At 47.4% G+C, this 22,403-nt stretch overlaps 1 protein-coding gene across 2 annotated transcripts in view; it reads left to right on the top strand.

The window, feature by feature from the left end:
* ITGB3 (integrin subunit beta 3) overlaps window positions 1–22,403 on the top strand; it is a 60,661-nt gene that overhangs the window by 28,052 nt on the left and 10,206 nt on the right. For both annotated transcript variants that reach the window (XM_033184095.1, XM_033184096.1), the window contains exons 3-13: window positions 1,302–1,497; window positions 2,393–2,645; window positions 4,207–4,369; window positions 5,035–5,196; window positions 7,678–7,773; window positions 8,182–8,271; window positions 8,945–9,079; window positions 10,328–10,757; window positions 18,147–18,369; window positions 19,632–19,732; window positions 21,866–21,985. In XM_033184095.1, coding sequence (XP_033039986.1) covers window positions 1,302–1,497; window positions 2,393–2,645; window positions 4,207–4,369; window positions 5,035–5,196; window positions 7,678–7,773; window positions 8,182–8,271; window positions 8,945–9,079; window positions 10,328–10,757; window positions 18,147–18,369; window positions 19,632–19,732; window positions 21,866–21,985 — 1,969 coding nt within the window. The remainder of the gene's footprint in view (window positions 1–1,301; window positions 1,498–2,392; window positions 2,646–4,206; window positions 4,370–5,034; window positions 5,197–7,677; window positions 7,774–8,181; window positions 8,272–8,944; window positions 9,080–10,327; window positions 10,758–18,146; window positions 18,370–19,631; window positions 19,733–21,865; window positions 21,986–22,403) is intronic.

Below are 22,403 nucleotides of genomic sequence, written 5' to 3'. Positions count from 1 at the left end.
TTTTTTTTTTTTGAGGCGGAGTCTTGCTCTGTCGCCCAGGCTGGAGTGCAGTGACCGGATCTTGGCTCACTGCAAGCTCCGCGTCCCCGGTTTACGCCATTCTCCTGCCTCAGCCTCCGGAGTAGCTGGGACTGCAGGTGCCTGCCACCTCGCCCGGCTAGTTTTTTGCATTTTTTTAGTAGAGACGGGGTTTCACCGTGTTAGCCAGGATGGTCTCGATCTCCTGACTTCGTGATCCGCCCGTCTCTGCCTCCCAAAGTGCTGGGATTACAGGCTTGAGCCACCGCGCCCGGCCAGCTCTTTTCATCTTATAAAACTGAAACTCTATACCCATTAAACAGTAATTCTCTATTCCTCCCAGTCCCTGGAAACTGCTATTCTACTTTTTGACTCTATGATTTTGATTACTCTTAAGTACTGAAGGAGGGACTGTTATTATTTCATGTTACAGCTGAGGAAACTAGGCTTGGAGGAATTAGGTGACTTGCATTAGTAAGCAGTTGTAAGTGCAATGTGCATTTACTCCTGTGCCCTTAGCCCTGACTCTCTCCTGCCTCCTTACACTGCCTTTCCCTATCATGTTTGTGGTAAGTCCTAGATTGGATGCTGGGAATTGAAGGGGACCAAGACATACATAGTCCCTGACTTCATGGATCTCATAGCCTAGCCTGTGTCGAACACAGTAGCTTCCAAACTGTTTTGAAACCTACAGAAAGAAACACATTGTACTGGGTATGGTTATTTATTATACGTGTTATTCCCCACTCTCCAACAATATGAGAGTTTCACAAAACAACACTTTGACTGTTTGTACACTTTGATATTTTCTATTCTATTCTATTGTATTTTATTTAACAAAGTGATGGTTGACACCTGCTAAATTGATTTTGGGACCCACAAGTGTGTTGCATTCCACAGTTAAAAAATGCTGGTCTACCAGGCGTCTTACTGGACAGGCTCTCTTTCTAGCTACAACTCCATAAATAGGCCTTTCTTATGTCTCAATTTCTCTTTCCTTTTTCTTTTTTTTTTTTCGGTAGAGCCAGGGTCTAGCTATGTTGTCCAGGCTGGTCTTGAACTCTTGGCCTCAAGCAGTCCTCATGCCTTGGCCTCCCAAAGTATCAATTTCCCCTTTCTGTAAAACGGTCCTACGGGATTATCCCAGGAAAGACCAAACCAATTTGTTTATGATCCAAGTATGGGGTAAACTCTTAGCTATTGGGAAGTGGTAGGGCCTGCAGGAGGCAAAGAGTCACCATAGCTCTGATTGCTGGACTTCTCTTTGGTCTCCTGTCTTACAGGCCCTGCCTCTGGGCTCACCTCGCTGTGACCTGAAGGAGAATCTGCTGAAGGATAACTGTGCCCCGGAATCCATCGAGTTCCCAGTCAGTGAGGCCCGAGTACTAGAGGACAGGCCCCTCAGCGACAAAGGCTCTGGAGACAGCTCCCAGGTCACTCAAGTCAGTCCCCAGAGGATTGCACTCCGGCTCCGGCCAGGTAGGGATGGGACCCTTTGCAGGGAGAGACCTGAGACAGGTGGGCATAGAGCACAAGTTGGAGGTCTGAGGAGGAAGTCTTGGGGAAGTACCTCAGAATGGAAATGGGGTGGGAAGACAAGGATGTGGGGGGAGGTGTGGGCAAGAGAATGGAAGAAAATAAGAGACGTTAGGACTTGAGTCAGAAGATCTGAGTTGAATCTTGACTGCATCATATATTAGCTATTTGACCTTGGACAAGTTACTTAACCCTTCTGACAAAGTAGGTGCTCAAAAAACATTTGTTTCTTCTTTACCCAAGTGCCTGTTTTACCTAGCTTCGAGCTTTGTGTTGAGGTGCAAACGAGATATAGAACAAGAAAGCAACTTGTAAGCCCTCCTTTCACAGGGGATTGGGACGGGGGAATGGGGGCAGGCACAATAGGTACACAAGACCTTTAGAGGGAGGAAAGGTTAGACTAAGAGACAGAAATTTTGAAGCATTGATTTTGACTTTCCAACTAAGTCAAGAAGGATTTACCTACTATCAAGGCATGTGTTGGATGCAATGGGATTCAGAGAAGGGTAGGGTGCAATTTCTGTCTTTTACAGAATCCGAAGCGTAGTAACTATCAAAACCTCTGTGACTCACAGTGATAGACCCTTGGAACTCACAGGATTGGAAATCCCATGGGGATTTAGAGAAAGTGGAAAATTTTAGAAGGGAAAAGAAGATGTTAAAAATAGGAGGGTCAAGAGATTAGAAGAGTAATAGAATTGCAGAGGAAGAGGAAAAGGGACCAGGGCTTTCTGGTTTGCTTTGATCATGCAATTTCTTAGTCCCAACTGTATCCAAATCTGCTTATTCAATCTTGGAGGGAGAAGAAGATAAAAACTAACATCTTTCTGCCTTCCAGATGATTCGAAGAATTTCTCCATCCAAGTGCGGCAGGTGGAGGATTACCCTGTGGACATCTACTACTTGATGGACCTGTCTTACTCCATGAAGGACGATCTGTGGAGCATCCAGAACCTGGGTACCAAGCTGGCCACCCAGATGCGAAAGCTCACCAGTAACCTGCGGATTGGCTTCGGGGCATTTGTGGACAAGCCTGTGTCACCATACATGTATATCTCCCCACCAGAGGCCCTCGAAAACCCCTGCTATGAGTAAGTCCCTCCTCCAGATGCCAGGACAGCATCTTTTGCCCCAGGAAGGTCCAAGTCCTGGTTTCTATTTCTAGCTCTAGGGTCACTTTGTTGGCTGTCTTCTGGCCAAACTATAGCTCTTCTCTACCTTGGTCTCCCTGTCTGGCAAATGGGCTAGCTTGTGGATCTGGAGGGTTGTGTCAGTAGAACCTAAGGCTGTTTGGAGAACCTAGAAAGAAAATTCATCAGCTTCTTAGTCTTGGTAACAAATAAATAGGAGGCAAGAGAGAATGGAAGGGAAATGAGGTCAAAAGTAGAAAGAAACTTATGGATAAGTAAACCGAGAAATTGTGATTACAGAAGGATTGATTCCATTGTTGGTGTTATTGTCTTCATCAAGGCTGTGCATCCTGCAGGGTACAAACAGAAGAAATGAAGTGCTAAGGAATATAAAAGAGTGGAAATGACATTTGTTGAACACTTTTATAGTCTGTAAATGGATAACTTGTGCCTCTGTTTGAAACTTTGGCTTAAAACTTAATGGCTTATTTATTCAATTGGTGGAGACTGTGCAAATCCATGTATTAGAATAACTTACAATGCTGGTTGCTGAGCCTGAAAAGGTGTGAATTTACTTTTTAGTTTTCAAAGTTATGGCCAGGTGGGGTGGCTCACTTCTGTAATCCCAGCACTTTGGGAGACCAAGGTGGGAGGATCACTTGAGCCTAGGAGTTTAAGTTCAGCCTAGGCAACATAGTGAGACCCCCATCTCTACAAAAATTACAAAAAATTAGCATATGTGATGGTGCATGCCTGCAGTCCCCGGGACTATAGGGAGGCTGAGGTGTGAGGACTGACTGAGCTTGGGAGGTTGAGGCTGCAGTGAGCCATGATTTTGCCACTGCACACCAACCTGGGCAATGGAGAACAACTGTCTCTAAAAAAAAAAAAAAGGTTTTGAAGTTATATGATGTGGCATTCAACCTTCTGTCTGGGTTGTAAGGTTCCCAGGCAAGACATCAGCCATTAATTAAACACACAATTTCGGCTGGGGGCGGAAATGCACCTGTCTTGCATGATCTATCAATTTATTGATGGTTCAGGGACCTTAACTTACTGATGGACTTGTGCTTTATTGTTACTTTAGAAAAGTGTTAAGTATAAGGTGATAGTATCAGCAACTCAAGCCTCGCTCTGGTCTAAGTGCTTTGTGTATATGAACTCACTTAAGTCTCGCAACTCTTATGGGATATGTGCTATCCTGGCCCCACGTTCACAGGCTGACTTGAGAGGCTTGCCGAAGGTCCCATGACTAGTAAAGAGGGCAGCTGGGATCGAAGCTCAGGGAGTCTTGTTTCCAGCTCAATCTCTTATCCTCTAGGCTAGCTGGATGGGGGTAAGGTTGATGGGGAACCTCAGGTAATTTGAGGATTTTGGAGTCTGAACTGTCTGGGTAACTGTGGTTATATGGAACTGGCCTGGGCATACCACTATCTATATTTGTCCCCTCTCTTTCCTCCCAATTCTCATGCTGCCTGTTCCATCAAGGTGTCTGCTTAAATTATCTCCCATCCTTTCCCAGTATGAAGACCGCGTGCTTGCCCACGTTTGGCTACAAACACGTGCTGTCGCTAACTGACCAGGTGACCCGCTTCAATGAGGAAGTGAAGAAGCAGAGTGTGTCACGGAACCGAGATGCCCCAGAGGGTGGCTTTGATGCCATCATGCAGGCTACAGTCTGTGATGTGAGTTTGGAGGACTTAGAGTGCCAGCTGTGGTTGGCATAGATCAAAATGGGGAAGGAAGTGACTGAACTCTCGGGATTTCTGGTGTAAAATGAGATGAGAACTAAGCAGAGCTTCCTGCAGTTATGAGTAGTAAGTTGCTCCTGATATTCAGCCTTGGCTTAGATCTACTCCCTGGCTTGAGCTGACATTTCTTTGAACCTCAGTGGTCTCAGATGTTCCCAGGGGAGAGCATCTTCCCACCTTCAGAGTTACTTCAGAGTTAAAGCGGGTTAACTTAACCTCAGCAAAGTAGGCAGATGTTCAGATGAGATTTATTCTAGCCCAGATCAGCTCTGTGGATGCACGTCAGAATGCAGAATGGACCCAAAGGATTTTTACAGGTGCAGTGTCTAGATGGGCAATGTGACTGTCATTAGAAGAGTTAAGAGGATCTCATTCAGCTGCTTGAACTAATCAGCTATGAGACTGTTTTCTGAAGAGAATGAAACCCCTGAACTGGAAAGTTTCAGCTTCGGTTCCAAGGACTGGGACTGAGACCCTTCTTCAAAACAAGCTGTCCAGCCCTTTAGCCAGGGAGCGCCTTGGGTCTCTGTTCTCTACCTGTGACATGGCTGAATTTGTTTTGTCTCCTCTGCCTTTGTTTTTTTGTTTTCTTTTAACAGGAAAAGATTGGCTGGAGGAATGATGCATCGCACTTGCTGGTGTTTACCACTGATGCCAAGACTCATATAGCACTGGACGGAAGGCTGGCAGGCATTGTCCAGCCCAATGATGGGCAGTGTCATGTTGGTAGTGACAATCATTACTCTGCCTCCACTACCATGGTGAGATCTCTGGCACCACCTATGATTTCTATTCATGATGGTGAGGGTTGCCCTAACCCAGGCAGAGTCTGTGTGAATATGAAAATGGCAGCCCCTCCTTCTGGGCAGGGTGCAGGGCTTGGTTTCAGCTTGCCCCTATCCCTTACCAACTGGACACTGTCATCCAGCATACAACCTACATAACCATTAGAGATATCCCTGATGGTGGTGTTATCACTGCCTTTACTGTCAGCAGCATAGCAGCAGCATCATGGGATCCAGAATGGACCCAAAGGATTTTTACAAACCAACTGGAAAGCAGGTCTTCCTCTCCACTTTGATTAGCCCTTTCTTGGAATACCATACTAACTTGTAGTTATTGGAAGAAGATAGAGGAAAAAAAGAGAAAGATTGGCCAGGCATGTGATGGCTCATGTCTGTAATCTCAGCACTTTGGGAGGCTGAGGTGGAAGGATCACTTGAGTCCAGGAGTTTGAAACCAGCTTGGGAAATATAGTGAGACCCTGTCTCTACAAAAAATGCAAAAATTTGCTGAGTGTGGTGGCTTGTGCCTGTGGTCCCAGCTACTTGTGAGGCTGAGGCAGAAAGATCTCTTGAGCCCAGCAGTCTGAGGCTGCAGTGAGCTGTGATCTTGCCACCACACTCCCGCCTGAGTTGCAGAGCAAGAACCACCACTGCTTTTTTAAAAATTTATTTATTTTGATACAGAGTCTTGCTGTGTTGCCCAGCTGGGACGCAGTAGTGCAATCTTGGCTCACTGTAGCCTTCACCACCTCGGTCTCCTGAGTAGCTGGGACCACAGGCATGCACTACCATGCCTGGCTAATTTTTGAAAACAGGGTCTTGCTATGTTGCCCAGGCTGGTCTCGAACTCCTTGGCTTAAGCAGTCTGCCCCCCAAGCCTCCCAAAGTGCTAGGATTACAGGCGTGAGCCATTGCTCCTAGTGGAGACCCCTTCTCTTAGAGAGAGAGAGAGAGAGAGAGAGAGAGAGAGAGAGAGAGAAAGAGAGAAAGAGAGAAAGAGGGGAAAGATCATCAAAGACATGGTGAACAGGTCCTACGAGGAAAGATTAAAAGGCCAGAGTCATTCAGCTTGAAAGAAAGAAGGCTAAAGGATGATTTAGCTTATACATGAGAACACGTCTTATAAGTTGTTTTATATCACCATAGAAGGTTAAACAAGGGGAAAATATTTAAATTGAATCAGGAGAAATTACTATAAACCATAAGAGAAATGTGCTGTAATGTTCTAGGTATCTGGGGCAGGTGTGAACTCTTAATCTTCTAAGGACAATATAGCAACTTCCTTATCTAGGTGGCTTAAAGGTATACCTGTGTAAAGGCAGGAGACTGAGCTGAGGATCTAATGAGCTCCCTGCAAGGTCTAGGATCCCATGGACATGTTCACAATTCACCACCCCACCCGCATAGTGTCCTGGAGTTCTTTGGTGTCAGCCATATCCAAGTCAAGCACCACCAGGCAATGAGTCAGCAACCTTTGACACCTAATCTATGCAAGGCACTGGGCCAGGGGCTGAGGGAGGTAACAAGACTATGTATAGTTCTATCCTTATAGAGTTTTTGGTCTAGTTGAGGAGAAAGGATATATATATATATATATTACAATAACACAAGATGCATGATTAGTGCTAAATGGGTGTGGCAAAGCCAAAGTGGGCTATACCTATCCAAGGGAGGAAAGCTCATCATGAGCTGGCATGGCCAAGGAAGTCTACTGAAGGAGATGGGGCCTAAGCCTGGCCCTAAGAAAGGAGGAGGATTACCAAACAGAAGGCAACTCCAGGTGGGAGACAGTCGACCAGATCACTGCTGAGTAGAAGAGGGAGAGAGGTGAGTAATATTTGGAAAGAAAGCCTGAGGCCACATGGTGGAGGATCATGAGGGCCAGGCCAAGGCATCTGTCAGTAGTTCCAAAACAGAGGCCTAACCCAGTGCCTTGTGCAAGGAAGCAGCTCCATTGTATTAGTGCATTAAATTCAAGCGGGAAGAAAGAGGTGCTTAGTTTTGACACCACTGGCCTGCACCTCTTCGTCTATCCCTGGAGTTCACAAGTAGACTTCTGTGCTACTTACCCTTCTTGTCTCACTGTACCCCCCGCCCCCCACTTTTTTTTTTTTACAGTTTTAGAGTCTTGCTCTGCTGCCTGGGCTGGAGTGCAGTGGTGCAATCATAGCTCACTGTAACCTCCAACTCCTGGGCTGAAGTGATCCTCCTGCCTCAGCTTACCCAGTAGCTAGGACTGTAGGCACTTACCACTACATCTGGCAAATTAAAATTTTTTTTTTGTAGAGATGGGGTCTTGCTATGTTGCCCAGGCTCTTGTCTCACTTTCAGCATGAAGTGAAAAGGTTTAAGCACCACAACTCTCTGAGCCACAGCCCAAGCAAGATAAGTTCTAAGGTTTAGACCCTAGGGATGTACATGGCACTTCATTAACCTCTACATCCTTCATTTTTCTAGGATTATCCCTCTTTGGGGCTGATGACTGAGAAGCTCTCCCAGAAAAACATCAATTTGATCTTTGCAGTGACTGAAAATGTAGTCAATCTCTATCAGGTGACTGTGCCTTTGGGCTTCCTGGAATAGGCCCTGTGATGGTGGGAGCCCCAGGTAGCCAGCCTGTGCTAGCATTGGCCATAGTCCCCTACCAGGAAAGACTCTCCCCTAATCCACTCCCCAGGAGCTAAAGATTGCACTCTGGGCCTTTTTCCTGCAACCTTGAACTTACGAGGTGTGTGCCGGTGTTTGTGGTGGTGGAGGGGAGGTGACAAAGGGTGTGAGAGGCTTCCTCTGCTTTTGCTCAGGGCTGAAAAACTGCTAGATATATTCCTGGCAGTGACCACTGAAATATCCCATACCTTCCTCCAATCTTCATCTCAGGACTCTCAGTGGGATTTGAGGAGGGCTTTTGGAGACCACCACCTTCCTTCGGTAAGCTCTGGACATCTTTGTCGTCCTTTCTAGAACTATAGTGAGCTCATCCCAGGGACCACAGTCGGGGTTCTGTCCATGGATTCCAGCAATGTCCTCCAGCTCATTGTTGATGCTTATGGGGTAAGTGTCTTGTGCTGGAGATAGTCCTGCGGAGAGTCCACCTCATTTGGCTTACACAGCAGGGCTCAGGTTTGTGAGTCCCAGGTGCCAGTCTACCACACGATCTTACTGCCTTCTCCATGTGCTCCCAGAGGCCAGGCAGTGGTCTGCTCTAGAAGGGATGCAGCCTTCTGAGAAGGAAGTAGCCCAGAAAGAAAGAAAGGGGATGGGGATGGGGATGGTGATTAGTTGGAGAAGGAGCAGAGCCCTGGAATTGTGGGGGCAGAGTGAGGGAAAACTGGGCTCCAATAACAGGGAAAAGAGAGAGCTGAGACATGGGGAAGGTGAGGTTGATGAAACATTAGGTAGAAAATTCTGCTTTCCAAGGTGACCAGTACTCCCTTTGCGCAACATCTATGAGGCCTGCAGGAGGGTGTAGCTAGTACATTTTTCCCAGACTCACCTAGACGCAAGTGGAGATGGAAAGAGGGAGCAGGTTCCCATGCAGGAAACAGAGGAGGAAACAGAGTCCTAGGGGTGCTCCGGCAGCTTCCAGGTCAAACCTTGGCCTCTGGCACTGCTGGGGTGAGTCCAGAGCTACTTGACAGATTTGGCTTGGGATGGAACTGGCTCTTGCCATTTCCCATTTCCTTTCAGTTCATTTTCTTGTCTTCTGGTGCTCCTTTGTGCTCAGAAAATCCGCTCTAAAGTCGAGCTGGAAGTGCGTGACCTCCCTGAAGAATTGTCTCTATCCTTCAACGCCACCTGCCTCAACAATGAGGTCATCCCTGGCCTCAAGTCTTGTATGGGACTCAAGATTGGAGACACGGTGAGATGGGCTGGGCAGGGCCTTTGTCCTGGAGAATCTGTGAGCACCCAACCCCCTTTCTTCATTTTGTAATGACTAAAAATGGCCCCCTTCTGCCAGAAAAAAATATGGGCAGGAAAAATACCTTTCCTGAAAGTCATTTCAAGTTAGATGTAATGGATCCACCAATCTTTTCCTCTGGGGCTTCTGTTGCGTAAGCTATTTCTGTTACGTGAACTCAACTCTCAGGAATTTAAAAAACTTACAATTTGGTTACCTTTGTTTGTGTATGCACAGTTGATTGCAAAGGAAAATATTTCCTTACCTTCAGTCCCTCACCAGTCTCCAGCTTTCCCAAGGTAATTAATACCTTTCTTTTGTAAAATGACACAGGAAAGTACAATCTAAAATGTAAAATGACATCACCTATAAATATTTATTGAGCACTGACAATGTGTCAGGCATTGTTCTAACTGCCGAGAATTTAGCAGCAAATGGACCAGGGAAGAGTACCTACCCTTATGGAATTTTTGAAGCCAGATGTTCATTTCACCATCCAGTCCCTCCACGACTTTCCTTATCGGTCGTTTCTCCTCTGCTTCTGCCTTAGGGGAGAGGAGTTGGTGGGAGGGGATGAAGGAGGGGAAGAAAATAGATCTATGCATGCACTGATCCTTTCTCTTAATCTATCTATCTTTCAGGCACTTGTGCAAACATCCCATGTTAGAAATATTGTCCTGAAACATGCTTTATTGCATAAACTATAAAATGTGTGGAAATTGAAGTAGATCCTGAGCTTATGGTTGACCACCATGTGGGACTGTGTGGTGCAAAACAGTGCTTTGTGCATCTTGCTGATAATTATAATCAGTCCAGCTTGCTTAGTTGGCCAGAGCAGGGTGTTTATATGATCACAGGTTCTGTTCAGTTTCAGCTGGTCTATTTCATATGTGAAGTGAAAAAACAGCCTTTTATTATGTATTGACTGTAGACCATGTCTCTGCATCCAGCTACATATGTCACAATGATCCTATTCCCGTGCTCGTGTTTTTGCTTTGCAGACCTTCACAGAGGTGGAGGTCTGTGGAACCTGTGGAAGGTTTGCTTTGCAGACCTTCCACAAAGCCTGAGGAACTCCATATTGCAAAAGCATAAGACACCCAATTTGGGTATTCCTTGGCAGGGCAGGGAACAACTTTTTTTTCCCTCCAGAGCTGGAGTGTTAACTGGGCCCAACTGTGTCTAAATACAATCTTGCTTTCCATCCAGGTGAGCTTCAGCATTGAGGCCAAGGTGCGAGGCTGCCCCCAGGAGAAGGAGAAGTCCTTTACCATCAAGCCCGTGGGCTTCAAGGACAGCCTGATCGTCCAGGTCACCTTTGATTGCGACTGTGCCTGCCAGGCCCAAGCTGAACCTAATAGCCGTCACTGTAACAATGGCAATGGGACCTTTGAGTGTGGGGTGTGCCGTTGTGGCCCTGGCTGGCTGGGATCTCAGTGTGAGTGCTCAGAGGAGGACTATCGCCCTTCCCAGCAGGATGAGTGCAGCCCCCGGGAGGGTCAGCCCGTCTGCAGCCAGCGGGGCGAGTGTCTCTGTGGTCAATGTGTCTGCCACAGCAGTGACTTTGGCAAGATCACGGGCAAGTACTGCGAGTGTGATGACTTCTCCTGTGTCCGCTACAAGGGGGAGATGTGCTCAGGTGAGGAGAACTGCAGGCCCCCCTGTCCTGGAACCCACACCCCCTCATACATCTGCACCCCCTGGAAACATAGGCAAAGGCCTGAGATGGGTCTTTACAGGCAGAGGTGTAACTCAGTGGTTCCCAATCTTTTTGAGTATAAGGACCAATCCACTTTTCAGTTTAAAAAAAAAAGTTACTGATAGATGGCAATTAAATTTTTACTATTTATAGACTTAGAAAACACATGTCAGAATATGTAGTATGGTTAGTAATAATTTTACATGAGTTTATCTTTGTATCATAAGAGACCTGGAAAATAGTAGTATATATGCAAGGCATTGGAGCGTGCTTGAACAATGTCTGGAAAATGGTGTAATGCTCTTATTAATGTTAGCACTATTTGTTTGTTATCACTATTACTACTATTGGTACTACTGTTATTTTTTGGATTCTAGATCTTTGCTATCCAATATGGTAGCCTTTAGCCACATGTGGTTATTTAAATTAGCCAAAATCAAAAAATTAAAAATTCAGTTCTTCAGCTGATCAGTGGCCACATGTAGCTAGTGGCTGCTATATTGGACAGCATAGATCTAGAACATTTCAATGTGACAGAAAGTTCTCTTGGCTAGAACTGCCACAGAGTCCCTGCCGACAGATTGGGGATTATGATTTTGAGTCCTTCTACTCAGCAGGGTGCTGAGTTGTCATTCTCATTGCAAAATTCAGTAAAATCTTGAGGTCCACTGATAATTTCAAACTAGTTTCTCCTTGCCCCAAGAACCACTCCTGGGGTACTTCTCCCACTAGAAGTTGAACTAACGTTAATGTAGTCTTTATCTGCAGATATGTTGACAACACTCTCAGAGGGCAAATAGTCTTGAGTTGTTGCTGGGGCACTGAGGATGGGTTTTTACTGGGCCATAATCACTGTGGCTTAATCCCTCTTGTGACAGACACTTGCAGGTTGGTTGGGACTGGGTTACGGGTGTATTGTGTGGCCAAACAGAGACATTATAATTGTTTTCTGGGGTGACCCTTGACTCAGATTGGCTTCATTGGCATTGGGTTCTTTTTTTTTTTGAGACAGAGTCTTGCTCTACCGCCAGGCTGGAGTGCAGTGGCGCGATCTTGGCTCACTGCAACCTCTGCCTCCCAGTTCAAGCAATTCTCCTGCCTCAGCCTCCCGAGTAGTTGGGACTATAGACGTGTACCACCATGCCCAGCTAATTTTTGTATTTTTAGTAGAGATGAGGTTTCACCACGTTGGCCAAGGTGGTCTCGATTTCTTGACCTCGTGATCCTCCCGCCTCGGCCTCCCAAAGTGCTGGGATTACAGGCGTGAGCCACTGCGCCTGGCCGGCATTGGGGTTCTAATGAGTTGAGCTAATATGTAGATACTCACTTTAATACTGATATTAGCCTTTAAAAAAACTCACTTAGAAAGGTCGATCTGTGTCATTCTAAAGCATGACAGTAACATAAAAATGACTGCTTTTTTATTATCTACAACATTGTTTCCTTTACTTATGCTGATAAAATTTTAGAGAGAGTTTGGAAGGAAGTGTTATCAGAATGATTAGGGGAGAGCAACAGATCAGATACACACCGATGAAAGTACACAAACAACAACCATTTGAATTAGGGGGTGAGGCAGGAGTTTTACTTCATTTTACTATTTAAAGTATTTACATCTAATTCAAAGTACCAAAGGAAATGGGTAAGTTTGAAGTGGGAGACCCCTGGGAAGAAGCTTGGGGACTGAGGGAGAGAGGGTGGTCCTAGGAGAGGAGTATGGCTGGACCACGGGGGCACCCCCAGTCCTCCTCCATGGCCTGATGGTTCCTGGTCTGTTGTGAGGCACTGTGGCAGGATCCTAGCCAGAGCATATTTCTTTTGGCTGCTGCCCCACTAAAGCCACAAAACAAAGCTGACTGGGTCAGAAGCCCTGGTTCCTGCCTCTCATTAGTGCAGGAACAGCTCCTCCTCAGTGCATTCCAGTCTAATCCATGAGGGAACCAGGGCAGCCATTGCAGCCTCCCTCCACCATGTCTTGCTAGGGTATCAGGTACCCACCCAGCCTCAGGTCTAGACTCCGTGGTGCCATCATCACATCCTCCAGTGACAGATACTCAGGGGCACAAGTCACTGAGCACCTGCTCTGTGCTATCATTTGGTCCATATGAGTGAACAAAGGGTCATGCATGATCCCTGACCTCTTCAGGCTTACAGCCCTGCTCACCATTGCCTTTCACCAGAGCTGCTGGCTCTATGCTCCATTCTTTGCCACAAGCAGGGGCTCAGGAGGCAGGTGTGCTGTGACCTGGCCATTTCCCTAGCCCCTGGCCGGTAAGCATGGTGGCTGGTTCCCTGGCCATCCCCCTTGTCCCCTCTCTACTTTGGGTCTGGTCTTCATGGTTGCCCATGATCAACATTCCTGCCTCAAACATCAAGAAGTGCATCATCCTCAAGGGGCTTTTCCACTGGCCACAACCACAGCCACAGATCAGTCAGGTACCCTGTGTGAGCCAGATTCTGTGCTGCTGTGGAGTAGGATAGAGAAGTGTGAATAAGACAGTTAACCAAGGATAATTCCCAAAATGAGGTTGAATCTGACAGATCCCGGAAGTGTGGGGTGCTTAGGGAGTGTTATAGGAGTCCAATGGAGCGAGACTGACTGGGGACAGGGGAGGCCTGGGCGGCTTCATGGAGGAGGTGGGATGTCTGACGGATCTCAGAGGAAGGGCAGGCTCAGGACAGAGAGGCCTGGAGCGAGCATCAGCCCAGAAGACCTAGCTGTGGGGCTCGTGTTCCCAATGACCTCAAGCACCTGTTCTTCCCTCCCTCTTCTGGCTTCCCTCCCTTTCTCTTCTTCCACTCTTAATTTCTTACTTTACTCCTCTGACTTTCTGATGAACCCGGGCTCAGCCTCCCTTTTGCTGGAGGGGCGCCAGTCCTGTGACATTACCACACTGTGGCTTCCTTTTAAGGGCTGACCCTACCAAGGCTCTTGGGGTCAGCCTGCTGGCTCTGACCTGTCACTTCCACTCCCAACCTCACTCCCTGGCTGGCCCATCTTGTCAAAGATCACTTTGTTTAGTCTCACAAAGGAAACACTATGGGACAAGAGTTCCTGAGGCGGCGGAGGCCTCTGAGTGCTGCCAGCCCCCTGTGGTGTCGGTCTTTCCCATCCAGGAGCAGTGGCCAAATGCGGGGTGTAGTGAAAGGCCGGGGGGAGGCCGGGGGGGCAGCTCTGCTGGCTGGCGCACTCCTCCCCCAGCTGCCGTGAGGTTGGCCGATAGCAGCTCACAGCTGCCCCTTCTGTGGAGAACTGCCCTTGGCTGACAGGAGCTGCCTTGCCCCTAGATGTTGACCAATGACTGCTGGACAAGGGGTTACTCTAAGGCTAGACTCTTTGTCTCAGGGTGGGCCTGGCTTTGTGGTACCATTCACGTAGGATCAGGCTGGAGGGCATCTGGCTGAAACCACATTCCTGCCAGCTCTGCCTCTTGCCCTGTCCTGTTTCGCTCCCTCCTCTCTACTTCCTCAGTGAGTCACTTAAATAAGATCCTCATCCAAACTGTACTTCTAGGGAACCTAGCCTCGGGACACAGCCTTTCTGCTTTCCCCACCCTTCTGGCAGCCCAACATCTCTACTTTCCAGATATACTTGGCAGCTGGGGCAGCTTGGGTTATGTTCCCCATCCTTCCTGGGAAGCAGATATTTCTTTCCATGCCCAGCCCATAGTGCAGTGGCATTATCATGGCTCACTGCAGCCTTGAACTCTGGGCTCAAGTGATCCTTCTGCCTTAGCTTCCCAGGTAGCTAGGACTCTTGCCATCATGCCCAGATCATTTTTTAAAAAATTGTAGAGCTGGGATCCCGCTCTATTGCCCTGGCTGGTCTTGAACTCCTGGGCTCAACTGATCAACCTGCCTCAGCCTCCCAAAGTGTTGAGATTACAGGCATGAGCCACCACACTTGGCCTTTGAAGGTTTTTAAGCAGGTGAGTGGCATGATCAAGTTGACTGATACTTTAAAACAGTGGTTCTCAACTGGTGGGAAGGAGCTATTTTGTCTCCCAGGGGACATTTGGCAATGTCTGGTGATATTTTTGATTGTTACAACTGGAAAGGTGCTACTGATATCTAGTGGGTGGAGCTCAAGGATGCTGCTAAAAATCCTAATGTACAGGACAGTCCTCCACCACAAAAAATTATCTGGCCCCAAATATTGAAAAGTACCAAGGTTGAGAAATCACGTTTTACAAAGTTGGCCACAGAGGAATTGACAATCACCTGGAGAAGGGGAGATGACTTAATTGTCTGGAGACAGGACCAGGCTGAGGACAGGGCATGGAAATGTCTACAATAAGGCCCATTCACCCTTCGCTTAAATAGTTCAGTACATTTGACTCCTAAAATATTCCCTCCTTGAAATTTCTCATTGAGATCAAGCCCAGTTACCGGACTTTCCATAACTTCTTTCTTTTTTTTTTTTTTTTGAGATGGAGTCTTGCTCTGTTGCCCGGGCTGGAGTGCAGTGGCCGGATCTCAGCTCACTGCAAGCTCCGCCTCCCGGGTTTACGCCATTCTCCTGCCTCAGCCTCCGGAGTAGCTGGGACTACAGGCGCCCGCCACCTCGCCCGGCTAGTTTTTTGTATGTTTTAGTAGAGACGGGGTTTCACCGTGTTAGCCAGGATGGTCTCGATCTCCTGACCTCGTGATCCACCCGTCTCCGCCTCCCAAAGTGCTGGGATTACAGGCTTGAGCCACCGCGCCCGGCCTCCATAACTTCTTTTTTTTTTTTTTTTTTTTTTGAGGCGGAGTCTCGCTCTGTCGCCCGGGCTGGAGTGCAGTGGCCAGATCTCAGCTCACTGCAAGCTCCGCCTCCCGGGTTTACGCCATTCTCCTGCCTCAGCCTCCCGAGTAGCTGGGACTACAGGCGCCCGCCACCTCGCCCGGCTAATTTTTTTGTATTTTTTTTAGTAGAGACGGGGTTTCACCGTGTTAGCCAGGATGGTCTCGATCTCCTGACCTCGTGATCTGCCCGTCTCGGCCTCCCAAAGTGCTGGGATGACAGGCTTGAGCCACCGCGCCCGGCCTCATAACTTCTTTCTTACTACTTTGGTCTCTTTTCTTCCTCCACTGGTCAATTTGAAGAATATTCCATTAAAACTGGCTCCATCTTCTACTGGTTAAGGCCATTTTCTCTGTAAGTTAGAGACATCTTCTAGAAAGACCATATTAGTATAAATAGGGAAAAACATTGCTTATGACACTGCATAGAGGCTAAGCACTTGGGATCTGAAGTCACAGTGACTTCAGTTTGAGTCCTAACCCTGCCATTTAAAAGGCGTATGGCCTTGGGAAAGTTACTTAACCTCTCTGACCTCAAAGGGTTGTTATCAGAAATGAAAAGGATAACATACTAAAGAACTTGCGGCCGGGTGCGGTAGACCAGCTGGCTGGGCCTGTAATCACAGCTCTTTGGGATGGCAAGGCATATGGATCACCTGAGGTCAGGAGTTCAAGGCCAGGCTGGCCAACATGGTGAGACCCCATCTCTACTAAAAATACAAAAATTAGCCAGGCATGGTGGTGCATGCCTGTAGTCCTAGCTACTTGGGAGGCTGAGGCAGGAGAATCGCTTGAACATGGGAGGTGGAGGTTACAGTGAGTCAAGATGGCGCCACTGCACTCCAGCCTGGGTGACAGTGAGACTCAAAAAAAAAAAAAAAAAAAAAAGAACTTGGCATAAGCCCACAATCCTAGGCAATATAACAAGACTCCCATCTGTACAAAAACAAAAATAATTAGCCAGCTGCGGTGGCATATGCCTGTAGTCCCAGCTACTCAGGAGGCTAAGGTGGGAAGATCACTTGAATCCAGGAGTTTGAAGTTACAGTGAGCAATGATTGTACCACTGCACTGTAGCCTGGGTGATAGGGTGAGACTCTCTCAAAAAAAAAAAGCAAATAAATAAAAAGAAAAAGAACTTGGCACAGTGCTTGACACACATTAAATGCCTCCTTGGTTGGTTTGGAAAATAGATATACGTTCTCTTCTCTAAATGCTTTCCAAGTCTGTTCCCCTACACTCCCAGATATGATATGAAGAGACTCCCAGATATGATATGATGAGGTCAGATTGAGAAGAGAACCAGGACAAGAAAGAAAAGTTGTGTTGGTAAACTTGAACTGTGCCTGTAGCTTTAAATAATTTAATTAATTAAAAAATGTTTAATTGTGGCAAACATTTCTCCAACTGTTGAGTGCAGAGGCAGGAACCAGGACTAGTCAGCAGGGGAATGGGGGAGGCCATCGGGCTACATGAGGTCATTACTAGCGTTTGCCTCTACTGCTGTTCACCTTAGGAAAATCTTTCTTTTTTTCATTTAATTTCTCTTATTTTCTGACTTCTTTTCTCTACGGCATTCATGGGATTTGTTTAACTGCACTGGCCCTTGGCAGTCTGGGAGGTAGGGGATATTTGTTCTCTTTGCTTATTTGGCTCCGCTGGCCAACTCCATGGGCTCTCAGTGCCGTGCCTCTGCCCCTTGGGTGCCCCACCCCATCCACCCATACATTCAGGGTGCTGTGTGTGCACTTTCCCTCTCTGCATGTGGAATAATCCCATGCCCTGGATCTCTCCTTTCCTTCTTTCCTCGTGTTACAATTTTTCTGTCTTGTACATGCGCCCTCAGAGCCCTGCTCCTCACCCTGCAAGGTAACATCTAGCTGATTTGAGAAACGGCATAATGGAAGTGGTGGCTGCTTTGTTAGTGGGATGGGACCAGCTCTTCCAAACTGGACCCTATGTTGTTGTCTAACCCAATTGGGTGGCCATGATGATGACAATGGTAGGCCTCTTAGATCAGGTAGGAGAGGCGAGCAGCCCTGTGTCGGGTCAAAGGGAGACAGTTTTGGGGCCTGTGAGGCCTTTTGCCAGCATCAGGTCACACCGTCAAGGCTACTGAGTGCCCTATGTAGGTTCAGGGCTGTGGCTGTGTGCTGTGTCAGCCCTCAGGGCTAGAGAGCTTGCTTCTAGTTCTTAGACTAGAAGGAACTAAGTCTCCTAAGCCTGCTACCCTTTCTCTTGCCTTTCTCAGAAGGCAGAGGTATTCAGAAAAGGGCAAGAGAGAGGGCAGGAGGCCCAGAAGACTTAGTTCCTGAGAATCTTTTGCTCTACAGTGACTCCGAGCAAGTCCTGCCATACCTTGGGACACCTAGAAAACTGAGTTTGTCCCTGCTGGGTAGGACTCCCCTGGGTAGTCAGCCAATTCCCTGCCAACCTGGGGGATCATTATCTGTGTGGTTGGGAGAGCAGGGTGGTTGTGTGCAGCCTGCTGCCATGGGGGTGGAGCTCTCACCAGCTGGTCCACCTTCCTGGGCTGTGTGTTTTCAGGCCATGGCCAGTGCAGCTGTGGGGACTGCCTGTGTGACTCCGACTGGACCGGCTACTACTGCAACTGTACCACACGTACTGATACCTGCATGTCCAGCAATGGGCTTCTGTGCAGCGGCCGCGGCAAGTGTGAATGTGGCAGCTGTGTCTGTATCCAGCCAGGCTCCTATGGGGACACCTGTGAGAAGTGCCCTACCTGCCCAGATGCCTGCACCTTTAAGAAGTGAGTGTGCAGTTTGGAGAGAGCCGGGAGGCTGGGAGGTAGGAGAGGGTCCCCTGACTAGAATCCCCAGCTCTCCAGGTGTGTTTCTTGCTAACCAGAGCCTTAGGGAGAGGAGTCCACTCCAGCCAGATGGCTACCTCTCCTTTTGCCAAAGGCTTTGGGCAAGTTGGAATAGAACCGACTGAAGGGGCCAAATTTGAACGAGCTGGACTTTGATTGGAGAATGTCCTCTCCTAAGGTGACATCCTGACTCCCTCTGAGTTGGAAGGAAGGCTGAACCAGTCTGAGGAACGATCCAGTGCTGATGTTCTGATTCAGTGGGAGATGTGGGGCTGGAATTATGGAGGACACTGTGAAACTACTACAAACCTCCCACTTTAGTGGCCAGAGGAAGCCCCGTCAGCCCAAGTCCATGGCACTGCCATTCTGCTCACCACTTTCAGCAGGGCCAATTTACGAGCATGCAACCTGTGCAGCTGTGCAGGGCCCTGTACCTAGAAGGGCCTCATGCTTGTTGTAATGCTCTGCCATCACTGTCTTGACATTCTTAGTAATCTTTTTTTTTTTTTTTTTTTCTGAGACGGAGTCTCACTATCACCCAGGCTGGAGTGCAGTGGCCGGATCTCAGCTCACCGCAAGCTCCGCCTCCCAGGTTCACGCCATTCTCCTGCCTCAGCCTCCCGAGTAGCTGGGACTACAGGCGCCTGCCACGTCGCCCGGCTAGTTTTTTGTATTTTTTAGTAGAGACGGGGTTTCACCGTGTTAGCCAGGATGGTCTCGATCTCCTGACCTCGTGATCCACTTGTCTCGGCCTCCCAAAGTGCTGGGATTACAGGCTTGAGCCACCGCGCCCTGCCTATTCTTAGTAATCTTTGAATAAGGGAGCTGACATTTTCATTTTGCGCTGGGCCCCCAAATGACATGACTGGTTCTGCCTTTATAGTTCTCAGAAGTGGCATAGGGTTCACCATCCTGGCATAGCCCTGGATGGGACGGGTTTAATGAAGGACCTGGGAGGCTTCTGGCTGCCAGGTGCTGCCTGTGGGTGAGGGGGACACTCCCACCCCTGAACTCCACACTTGCCATTCAGGTCCCCAGGATTGTCTTACAGGCGTGTGTGTGTGTGCGTGTGTGTGTGTGTGTGTGTGTGTGTTTTAATGGAGGTGGAGCAGCTTTCTGAATGCATGGAGATCGGAGCTGGACTGGGATATGCTTAGGCTTGCACCTTCTTTGTCTTAATCACCGTGTCCTCTCTCCTTCAGAGAATGCGTGGAGTGTAAGAAGTTTGACCGGGGAGCCCTACATGATGAAAATACCTGCAACCGTTACTGCCGCGATGAGATTGAGTCAGTGAAAGAGCTTAGTAAGTTCAGCACATCTTAGAGTTGCACACATCCAGGTTCTAAATGTTTCTAATTCAATCTCAGCACCTCTCCAACTCCCATCTGTAAAATGGAAGTGTGACTCCTACCTCAGGGAATGTTGTGCAGGCCTGATGAACAACGGACTCTTGATGTGAGCTGATGTCTCTGAGAGTCATCCTCCTCTTACTAGTGTGTGCAGCCGTCCACCACTTCTGCTTCCCAGAGCCCACAGACTCAAAAAGAGCCTGCAAAACAAAGGGAGCAAGTGCCTCCCTAAGGAAGGGAAGAGAATATATCCCATTTTGCAGATGAAAAAACTGAGGCACAGAGCTGGGAAGTGGTTGCCTGTGATAGTCATAATCTTAGCTCAGTAGGCTAGTAAGCGTTTACCAAGTTTACTTAACTAAAAGTGTTATGCAGTGCCCAAGATTTTGCTTAAAGCTTTGCAGGTTTGGAGGGAAACCTTCAACCTTATGGATAGGTAACCAAAAGCTTTATCTGAAGTCCTACCTCTCTGGAGCCCCTTTTGAAATAAGACAGACAGAAATACAAACAATAGGGAGAAAAAAAATCTTGCCTGCAATTATTCTTGAAGTATTCTCTGTACTTCATCTTAACTTAAAAGGAGATGATCTTTGCTGCTGTCATCACATCTGATATAGTTATGTGGGCCAGTGAGGCATTGGGTAGTACTAGAGAGATGGCAATCTCTCCACAGATAGCAGTCTCCCATGAAGGCAGAAACACATTTCAGAGAGAGCCACAGTAAGACACAGCCAGCCAGTCAGCTTCCTGGTGGGGGTGTTGTTATGCAAAAGAGTCAGATCTCTGGGCCTTTTGGCTAATATCAGAAGTAGGGCTGGGGTGAGGTTAGTGATTTGGGGATTGAGTTTGAAGAAACAGTTTTTCCTCTGGAAGAGATTAGGCGTGCTATGATTAGTTCAGAGAGGAGAAGCTGCTGAGATGTTGAGTTATTTTTATCATCTAGTCTAGGTGGGTATTACAAGTTAATTGATAAGTAGTTCTCTACCTCCACCTCCCCTCTACCGGTGGTATTATAGTACAGAGAAAAGAGTATGGAAATAAGCATATTAAAATAAATGCTTATTTGTAGGGAATTTTATAGCTTGTAAAAGTTATAAAGTATCTTTCTTATACATTATCTTATTCTTCTGTCAATAGCCTAGTGAAGTAGAACTACAGTACCATTATTGTCTTCATTTTGAGTCTCAAGAAAGTTAAGTAACTGGCCCAAGCAAGGGAATGGCAAATTAAGTTAAGAACTAGATCCTGAAATTCATACTCTTTTCCCTGTATTAGAATACCACTGGTTTTCTGAAGGGTTGTTGAGTTCAAGTCTGCAGGATGTGCTTTTAGACTCCTGTTCTTGTTCTGCTTCGTCACTCATTTGCTGTGTGACCTGAGTACATTTGCTTAATTTCATCATGTGTCAGTTTTACTCATCTGGTTTCATCAGTATGGGGCATAGTGCAGCTGGTGGAAGGTAACCTCTAGTATCATTGGCCATATAACAGGCTTTAGAATTACAAGAGATGAAGTCTACAAAACATGGTGGGAGTCAGAGAAGAGAGGATAGCTCTGGGGAGGTATACCAGATCAGAAACATAAATGGAAGAAATAGAACAGCTGCATAAGCAAACAATTAAGAATCAATAAGCAAGCAGAGAAAGGAAAGAGAGGGAAGAGTACACCTACTGTATGTCGGGCACTGTTTGTGCTGTTTAGTTCACTGACCTTGTGAGGTTGGGGTATCATTTTCTTTTTATAGATGAAGAAAGACTTGATGAGGTCAGGTAACTTACCCAAGATCACACAACAGGTAGGGAGTGAAGCCAGGATTTGAATTAAATTGTGTAATACTGTTACATCATGTCCCTTTCAGAGGAAGGATTAGTAACCAAAAAGGGCCTGTGCAGTACAAAATACATCAGTGAAGGTCAGTGAGTGGCAACTGCCAGACACAACAGCCACTTTGAATCTAGGCATTGTGCACATGAGGCACAGGGTTTCCTGTCATGCACTTTCCTGGAAGTCCTGTGATAGGGGTTTGGAGTAGCCCCATCTTCCAGTAGTTGTCTCACTTTTTATTCCTCCATTTTCCCTACTCCCAGAGGACACTGGCAAGGATGCAGTGAATTGTACCTATAAGAATGAGGATGACTGTGTCGTCAGATTCCAGTACTATGAAGACTCTAGTGGAAAGTCCATCCTGTATGTGGTAGAAGAGCCAGGTGAGTGAACCCTGAGAGCTCCCAGCCCTGCCCCAGGAGGGAGAGGGAGAACCATGTTAGGCAGGAATCTCTACTCATCTATGTTCTTAAGCAAAACAGGTTAAGCCTGCAAGTGATAAGTTAGGGGCCAGGTGTGGTGGCTCATGCCTGTAATCCCAGCAGTTTGGAAGGCTGAAGTGGGTGGATCACCTGAGGTTAGGAGTTCAATACCAGCCTGGCCAACATGGTGAAACCCTCTCTCTACTAAAAATACAAAAACATTAGCTGGGCATGGTGGCACATGCCTGTAATTCCAGCTCCTCGGGAGGCTGAGGCAGGAGACTCACTTGAACCCGGGAGGCGGAGGTTGCAGTGAGCTGAGATTGCGCCACTGCACTCCAGCCTGGGCAACAAGTGAGACTCTGTCTCAAACAAACAA

Source organism: Trachypithecus francoisi, unplaced genomic scaffold, assembly GCF_009764315.1.
Source record: "Trachypithecus francoisi isolate TF-2019V2 unplaced genomic scaffold, Tfra_2.0 Lachesis_group20, whole genome shotgun sequence".
Taxonomy (NCBI): Eukaryota; Metazoa; Chordata; class Mammalia; order Primates; family Cercopithecidae; genus Trachypithecus; species Trachypithecus francoisi.
Note: the sequence above shows the minus strand (reverse complement) of the source record. Positions and strands in the feature narration are given on the sequence as shown.